This window comes from Pieris rapae, chromosome 2 (assembly GCF_905147795.1).
Source record: "Pieris rapae chromosome 2, ilPieRapa1.1, whole genome shotgun sequence".
NCBI classification, from domain to species: Eukaryota; Metazoa; Arthropoda; class Insecta; order Lepidoptera; family Pieridae; genus Pieris; species Pieris rapae.
This window is the reverse complement of record NC_059510.1, coordinates 10,792,719-10,802,565: the sequence shown is the minus strand read 5'-3', so window position 1 is coordinate 10,802,565 and position 9,847 is coordinate 10,792,719. Positions and strand designations below refer to the sequence as shown.

General features: G+C 30.9%; 1 protein-coding gene across 1 annotated transcript; it reads left to right on the top strand.

Annotated features, from left to right (window-relative positions):
* Window positions 1-2,519: 2,519 nt before the first annotated feature.
* LOC110999621 (chymotrypsin-2-like) lies at window positions 2,520-4,855 on the top strand. The gene is made up of 5 exons (XM_045631436.1): window positions 2,520-2,577; window positions 2,803-2,989; window positions 3,145-3,394; window positions 4,192-4,353; window positions 4,678-4,855. The coding sequence occupies exons 1-5, from the start codon at window positions 2,529-2,531 to the stop codon at window positions 4,831-4,833; spliced, it is 804 nt and encodes a 267-aa protein (XP_045487392.1). The 5' UTR covers window positions 2,520-2,528; the 3' UTR covers window positions 4,834-4,855.
* Window positions 4,856-9,847: the final 4,992 nt, after the last annotated feature.

The window sequence follows — 9,847 nt, the reverse complement described above, 5'->3', positions numbered from 1 at the left end:
GAACAGTTTGTGGCTTCGAGAACATCAGTGCGATCAAAATCTATATACAACGCGCTAGTGAGAAGTCACTTGGAGTGCAACGCAATGGTGTGGGCCCCATATGAGGCTAAATACAGTCTCATGTTAGAGCGAGTACTAAATAAATTCACTCGCTACCTCTACAAGAGACTGTATGGAGTGTATCCCTTGTATCCGCTTATGAACCCTATCCTGTTTGTTCTGGGTATGGTGGGTTACGACCAGCTACGCCACGGAAGAGAGCTAGCTGTGTCAATGTATTTATTTAAGATATTTACGGGTCGAGTGCATAATCCGGATATAATGGAGACACTGGGTCTACGGGTACCAAGTAGAAACCTGAGGTTTACGTCTAAGCTTTTGGATGTACTGCGCGCACATTCCAACTTGGTTAGCAAAGCGCCACTCACGGGAGCAATACAGGTAATCAACAAAATTTCTATTGAGGTAGACCTATTTGTTTGTACAATGGCTGAGTTCACAGGAGTTGCTTGCTATATTGTTAATTAAAAGATTTAGGCATATAAGTTTTATTTTTTTAATGTTTTTATGTAGGATAATTCTATCGAATTAGTAGTAACTAATTAAGATAGAATAATGTGGAATAAATAAACAAATGTATATTTTAATATTATTAATGTACGGTTTTATTTACTTTTTTGGTTTATATTGATTATCAAATATGAGTGTAAAGAGGGAAGAGATTTCATTATGTCCGTCGCATAAAATGGATTGTCTTCGTATGGTTTGGTTATTGGGATGCAGATAGGAGATCGATTGACTAACACGGTCTGTGGGTCTCGTCAAGACAGCTTAACACCTTTGTGTTCAGTCACCGTGAACACGCACGCTGTAAAGCACGCGAAATGTCGGTTAAATTTAAATTATATTTAAATAATTATAAGTTTACAATAATACATCTTATATCTTTAAACGAGCAATTGTATATATATATATATATACAAGAATTGCTAGTAGTAGTAGCTTTTTATAATTGGAATCTCGGGATCGGCTCCAACGATTTTCATGAAATTTAGTATACGGGGCGTTTCGGGGGCGATGTTTAAATTGCTTTAACGACACAACAACACTAAAGCAATTCAGCATAATATATATTCTATTCTGTTCATATTTCATCATTTTATTAGTATGTAATTCGTACTTAAATATAATTTCCAAAAAATTTATAAAATCGGCCATCCAGGTACTAGCTTTAATCCGTGAATAAAGTGTTTTCTTTAAATAAGCTTATATTTCCTCTCCCTATCCTTCCATTTTTTGTTTAGAATTCAAGTCCCTCAGGGTTAAATTTACTGACATTATTTGGTTTTTTTAAACTTTAATTGACAATAAGCAGCAAATTTACAAATAAAGTTTATTTTTTTTATTTAAAATTTTGTTTAAATATACTACTTAATAAAAAAAATTTTAAGAATAAACTAAAGAGTAAATAATGAGTTACTAACTGTATAAACCTAGAAGCTATCATACACAATTTTGTCAGTTTATTATTTGAAAGATCAAAGATACTTACAAAATAAATAATTTTCTTTTCAGAAACAGGGAAGATAATAAAACAACTAAAAGTATCAACAGAAACCACCAATGGGCAAGTTGTAATAGAGTCTTAGGCCTTAGCTTTTAATTAATTCAAGTGTTATATTATATGAATTTGATAATGAGGGATGAAGTATTTTGTGAATAAGGGAGTATGAAATAGTGGTTGATTAAGTTATTTTACCTCAAGAACAGTAACTCTAACTATGACCCTTCAAATTTTATGTTAATCAGTACAGTAGTTTTTATGTGAATTATTATTAAAAGATTAAGATTTATAAAAAAAATGTATTTGTAGAATTATACCTATCATAACAATATTGTACATTAATACTATTATTATTTACAATTGTGGCAAGAATCTATCGCAATTTTTCAATAGCCCAGAATGTCTTGAATGTATCTTATTGGAGTGCTTTTTTATGTTATGTATCAAATGCATTGTACGGATCCTAGGTCATCGGGTGCTTAAAATAATAAAAGATTTTTGTCTTACTTTCTATTCATCACTTACTTATAACAATAGAATATGAGCGAATTAATAGAATGTTAATTGCTATACAATTTAACAGTCGAAGAGAGTACCTACGTCTGGCTATGCTTTCGGGGTGTAACTCCAACGACTTAGGAAATTGTCATGCTTATAAGTGATCAAAATGGCACGTACATACAAAGGAAATCATCAACGTTATTTCATTGGTTATATTAGTTGTTGCTTACTAATATAACCAATGAAATAAAGTTGAGTAATTTGTTACTCAACGTTATTTCATTGGTTATATTCATACAAATCAATAATAATTAGCAATATCATTCAGCACCAATACTAATTAAGTTTTCTTTAAATAATTTCCGTCTTTTACATAATTTTCCATTAAATTATGTATATTTTCTAGTATAAATATAGAGTAGAAAATGAGAAATTTCAAAGCAAGGAAGCCACTGCAAGGAAAATGTTTTTCCATTTCGGAATAATACTTCTTCTGTCCCAAGGACTCCTTGGTAAGATAAGTTTTGTTTAATTATATTAGACCCAGTTCTGTGTAGTCTTATGAAGGATACAAACACGCTCGAACGGCAAATAAGATTCAAATACATAAGAGAATTTTGGTGTAAAATAATGCAATATTCTCAATGGTTTCCGCAATAGAATAATAGTTATGCCGTGCCCCGGGCATTGTTATTAAGCATTAAAATGTAGCCGAATAAAATAAACTACGTTCACAGGCGAAGGAGAAGTTTCGGAAGCTATTGATGGAGACAGCCGAATTATAGGTGGCAAAGATGCCACTCCAGGCATGGCTAACTACCAAGTTTCAATTCGTGCTCATCAAAGACACCAAGAATGGCATAGTTGCGGAGGGTCTATTATAAACGAAGAGTATGTGTTAACAGCCGCTCATTGCGTATTTAAGTGAGTAGGTATATTATTTGACAAAAGTTTTCCATCCCTAATTACCTCCATTATTAATAATGACTGACATACGGGACTATTCAACTAATTTATTTTAATGAGTCATAATGAACTTTAATGATACTTTATTGATTTAATTTTTTATTTATTTTTAGGAAAAACAAGAACGATTTGTCAGTAGTCGTTGGCAGTCAGACGATCAATAAAGGCGGCGACCGATATCAGATTAAGAAATTGATCCCTCATGCGAAGTATTCTAAGCCGGTTGTAAAGAATGACATAGGTCTCATACAGATCGAAGGCAAATTCAAATTCAGCGATAAGGTTCAACCAATTGAGTTGTTAAAGGAAATGGCACCCATTGGAAAGAAATGTCTCTTTACTGGCTGGGGATATGACAACCTTGTGAGTAGATTATTATATTAGATTAACTAAATGTTTTAGGAGATTAATAGTGTTCCTGGTTCCACGGGGTGCTTTAAATATAGAGAATTTAATTTTTGCTCCAAATTAAAAATCTCGCGTACAATAGTAGAATATAAGCAAAATAATTAAATGTTAGTTGCTATGAAACGAATGAATGCAATGTAATAGTTGAAGAGAGTGCCTACGTCTATGTCTGTGTGTGATTGTACTCAACACTGGCAGAACCTACTTTCATTTTCATATAGCACACAACATATAATAAAAACTGATAAACCAAATTTATCTTCGAAGATCTTAAATATGCCGTTCGTTTTTTTATCTCCAACGACTTCTATCACGCTGATAATATCAGATACCCCTGACACCATTCAGGCCTTAAGAATAACTGCGACTTAAATTTAAATTTTGTAAAACATATATTAAATAATTTTGCTCCAAATATATAGTTAACGATAATTCCCTATAAATTCTGCTAACCGTCTCCTTGAAATTAGTCCACATTATGACATCCCAAAGTTTACGTTTGTGCTCCGTTGCTGCTCCTTTTGGAATCACCAAAGATTCGTAAAATTTCCAGCGTCGCTGCCCTATCTACTCAAAGAAGGAAAGCTCCCAGTATCTTCGGAACCTTGCCTAAAGGTTTACTCCTTTTAATGAAATATTTAGAGTAATATTTTATTATATATTTAAGGGTTAAATATTATTGTTTGTTATATATATTTGGAAACAAAAGGACATTAGCGAGAGGTGTCATTATTTTAACATCATTATTACAGAGACATAAAACTGTACCAAACAATCTTCAAATGTTGGAGTACGTAACAATAAGCAATAACGACTGCACTAAACAATTAAAACGCTCGCCTTACCCGAAATTGGTGCCCGTAGACGCAGGACAACTCTGCGCTAAGCGCCCGAACCACAAAGGTGCATGCTATGTAAGTAATCAAATGTACTGCAACATTTGTAATAGATGATAGTTTCACGTTACAATCAGGATTTATTTTATGGTTTTAAATATAAGTTCACATCAATCATAGCGAAGTAAAAACATCGTGAGGGAATTATGATTTCTTATACTGATGGAAAAAAGACTGATCATCTACACACCTTTGAAAATAAATGAGCAAATTTTGATCTGAGACCGAACGCCACAATCACACACTTCTGGATTATTGTTGTTGTAAGCCAATAATTATACATTAAGAATATGACACATTTCTGTATATCAAAACTTTTAAATGTTAATATTTCTCATGCAGGGTGATTCTGGTGGTCCTCTCGTCATTCAGGACGAGAAGAATAAAACTGTTCAAATAGGAGTCGTGTCCTGGGTAGTTCCCTGCGCCTACAACTATCCTGATGTGTTTAATTCAGTCCACGGTTTCTACAATTGGATACAGAGCAATATTAAATAAATTTCTTTTTAAAATTCAAGTTGGTTACATCTATTTGCAATGATAATAAATTAATATCACATATATAAATATATCATATATATCATAATAATATCATATATATTAATATAGATATTAAAATTCAAATTCAGAAACATTTATGCATTTAGGATAGGATCTATACATTGTACTTTTATGAAAGTCAATAAAGAATTAAATATTAAATGCTTTTCATTTTGCATTTACTGCCAGTTATCATATCAAAGGGCGTAGAACGGACGAGTGAACTGGCAATAAAATCTTCTCGCGAAAAACTAGTCTCTTTAATCGAGAACTTTTATTTATATTTACAACTAGGAGCTACAAACATTACACCACGTTCCACATGACATCTTTATATAATTAAGACTTAATTAATGTTAAAAATAAAAAAGAGTGTGTGTACTTATGTATACGCGTTAGAAGTTATACTTCTTTGGCGTATGAAAAATAATTATCATTAATTATTATATTTTATTATTCATTCAATTTAATAATAAATAATAAAAGTTAATATTTAAATTTGATGTTCGATTTTACTTTTTGTCAAAAATTTTTCAATTAATGTTTTATTAAATTTATATTTTTTTTAATGTTAAATAATTGATAACAAATATTTAACGTTAATAATGTTATAATATTTAGTAAGAATTATATTAAATAATAATTTTTTCAATTATATTACTAAGCACTTAGGAAGGTTGATGAGCACAGTTTTTTCACAAATATTTTCCAATATTAATTAGTATTGATTTAAGTATTCAATTTAAATCACATCTGATGATAATTGAGACGCACATATAAAATTCGCACTTGTATAAAGAAAGCACTGGCTTCAGTGGTTATCATACTAAGTTGACTATAAAAACAAAAGAAACGCCAGCGAGTTTCGTTTGTTTTTGTTTAAACGTGATGCTACTGACTAATTAAAGTGATAACTTCTTATGGGAGGGTAAATCGCTTCGTTACGTAACGCGTTACAGCAGCAATCTAGCTTCCCTTTCCCTTACGCATCCAGCAGAGGTAGGCAGGCTTCTCCTCTCTCTTCTCTCTCGTTAGATATTTACTGTTGCCAGTGAGCATGTACCCTCAAACTATCCCCGTTTTTGAACGTGATTATAAAAAAATATGGTAAATGAAGCAGAAGATGATAGATGGATCATTACTGAATTAAATAGTTCAACTTGGATTAGTTTAATTTGTCACTTCTGTGCAAACAATTTTCTGTGTTTTTTTTTATTAAATTTTAATTAACGTGCGGAAAGAACCGTAATCAATGTCGTATTCAACCTTGAATATTATCTTTGTTATTTAAAAAAGCATTTATATTTTGTACTTATGCTGTCAAATAAGTACATTCCTGTTTCTACATTATTTTATAATAAAAAAGTTTAGTTTGTCGAAGAACATCATCATAAGGTTTTTAGTAAATAAACATTACCTAAAATGAAACATTTGGTTGGCGAATGTAACTTGAGATGGGAGTTCCTGAACACCTCGTAGCTTTTATACAGAATTTGTTCATCGAAAACCGTTCCTTCACGGGGACTGAATACTCCAACATATTCCAAACAAAAAAAAGGTATGAGACAGGGTTGCATTTTGTCACCCGCACTATTTAACTTAACATTGTCCATTGTCTTCCAAATAACTTACTATGTATGTATGTATGTATGTTATGGAGAGTAAGTTATTCGGAAGACAATGAAAGGTTTTTCAGTAGGCGGAAAGAGAGTAGCAAGTCCCAGGCCCTTTTATCAACTAGATAATCGCAAACTTTATAGTAAGCCCTTTCACAAAGCTTTATTTAATACATTTCTTAAATTTATTAAAAGGCAGACATAAAAGAGCCTCTGGGATTTTATTAAAGAAGGGTATCCCTTATTCAAGTATTGGGAAATTGCAGCCGGTGTTTGTTCCGAGTATTAACATTGTGCGTATATTCTATTCTAGTATACTTATCACTATTTTTTTATACATACATAATATTTTCATAAATATATTGCAACAAGAAGTATATTAATTTCCTTGAATTTATCTCTTGGAGATTCCCTACATTTTAAATTATAAATTGCACGAATTAGACCAGTGTCGATAATTTTTGCAACCAAAAAAAATTACAGTAGGATGAAAACCCATTAGAAATGCAGGGGAATATGATCAAAATGAAAGGAAAAATAAATTACGGTCGATCCGAGTTCGGGAAAATAAAAAATAAAATAAATAAAATACGTTTATTTTGGAACATAAGATAGTAGTAGGGATTCACGGGTTCTGCCTCACTCGCTGCCTCAGTCAACCTAACCCCCCGTGCCGGGTCTGCCTCACTCGCTGCCTCAGTCAACCTAACCCCCCGTGTGTTTCTGGCTCAGCGGCAGTCCCCGCCTAAAAAAAAAAAAAAAAAAAAAAAAAAAAGTTTGGTCTCTTTCCCCACTAAACAGACCGTGCTGAGTCGATAGCACTCACTCCCGAAGCGATATTTCTCTCTGTTTCGAAGTTAGGTTTTGCTATACGTTGCAAATTAATCGATTTACTAATCACCTCATAATAAGAATGTAACGTCTCGTCCAAATCCTCATTTACTAATCACCGAGTCAGTTTCGTATCCATAATTAGCAAATTACCATGCGCATTTACCTGCAAATGCACCAGGACAGATGGGAAAAGGATTTACTGAACATTAAAAATATGATTTCCGTGTTTTATGTGTTTATTTGCATTATGTTACAATACAACTTTACTAGTGTCATGTCATTTCTTGGCGAGTCATACGAAAAATTTCTGAGGTAATCTTCCAAGCTGAAACCCCAGAACTTGTAGTACAAATATACTACACAATACTCCCCACAAAAGGCAGAATAGATGTCCTGAACGCTAGCTGTATTATAGCTCCATACCCGACAATTTCTTCTTAAAAAATCCGCTATTACTCTAATAGGTTTACGTCCAAATGAATCAAAATATTCTCCAACTTTTTCGTGGTTGATATGAATAGCTACCCAATGAGATCCTGGTTGTGAGTCAGGGTCGAGATTGCATATAATAAATGTGGGTAAGTGTACGTGCTTTGGTAGGCGATTCGAGGGGTACACGCTATACTGGATGCTGGGATGTATTTTATGGAGACTCATTTGCAGGTTTAATGTATTCATTTTTACTCCAACGCGTTTGACCTTCTACTCTTTGTATTTAACAAAAACGGAAAGGACCCTTGAGAATCACGTTGTGCTTACTTAGCAATTTAATACTGTCTTCGAAAACTATCGGAAGTTTATCAGAGCGAATTCGCAAAAGCGACATTAAATCCATAACTGTTAAGATACTTGTATATTTAGAAATAAATAGATCTGCTTACGTTCAATATTTATTCATGATTTGACAAACTTACAATATTTAAAAAATTACACAAACACGGATAAAATCATTACATTACTTATTGTACATACGTTATATGACTGTTGTATTATTAACAAGTTTGGTATAAAAAAATAAAAACATTTTGATTACAATATACTATGATAAGAAATAACAATTATTTTAGTATTCAGAGAAACTTATTTTATATCAAAACATGACTTAAAATGAGTAGACATACTTTTATGATTGCATTAATTATGACAGATTCACATAATACTTTCTCTTTTCATAAAATACAAAAGTAGAAAAGTTGCAACGGAATGTAACAAAAATGAGATTCTGTAGTTGAAATATTATTATATTATCCCATACATTTTCAGATAATGAATCAGTCATACATAATAAAAACTTACAAAATGTGATGTATCCTAACTTTAGTGACAAAAAATAGCATTTTTTCTTTTAAACATTATGTTTGGCGGTTAAATAGAAGCAACATTTACTAATAAAATGTATTAAAATAGACAGAAATTATAATAACATAGGGTAGGAGAAAGTAAATTAGATATTTAATTATAAACTATAAATTCTTGTTAAACAATAAAAATATTAACAGGATTAATGAAGATCTAAAACAATAACAATACTTGTCTTTTTAGTAATAAAAAATCAAAATTGTTATACAATTATAAGAAGAAACTAAAAAAAATTAAATACTATTACCTATTTTAACACCAACAATAAGATTTAAAATTTACATGTTGTCATTAATAAATATTTATCCTAACTATAATTTTTTCAGAACTTTACAATTACTTTTTTTACAATTTAAAGCTAGTCATTTGTCAGGTTATAATTTTTATGATACATTGAATTCCTAATTACCCTAAGACCATAACTTTGATTACACTACTTATTTATTAATATTATGATACATTTATATATGATACAATTATAAATCTTAAATAATCCATAATACTAGTATTGGAATCTGTAATTAATTATTAACCATAAATATATTTATGTTGTGTTGTATAGATCTCTCAAAATCCTATAAGTAATTAAAATGTCATAGAACATAGACAAATCGAAAAGTGTATGTAGATAAAACTCATGTGCATATTCTAAAATATTTTATCTGAATTTTTTGGAGTTTAAATTATGTAGGTACTGATTTCGAATAAGCCTCTTAGACCTTTAATGTGAATATTAGAAAAATAATAGCAATAGGTGAACAAACAGTCTACTAGTAATAAATAAGACGCAAATGTTGACGATTTGTTAACACAAAAATAATCACATAATCTGGAGTTCCTCTTAGAGTGGAATAATATAGTTTTATACACTTAATTAGTTCTTATAGTGTTTTAATGCCATCCACCAAATTAAAACTTACACAAACTACAAGGTACATACGCGAATGTAAATACAGATATTAGTTTTATAAAGTGTTCTATTAAACTGGCATTATTACATGAGTTACGTTTAATTTTGACAAAACTTTTGCTGGAAGTATGTACGAAATTTGTCTAAGTAATTTACTTTTTGAGGGATTCGTTATTTACTGATAAAATTTCTTCCAAATATTTAGAAGAAATCTTTGTATTGTAGGTAGTAAAAAAACTTAATGTTTTGAAGC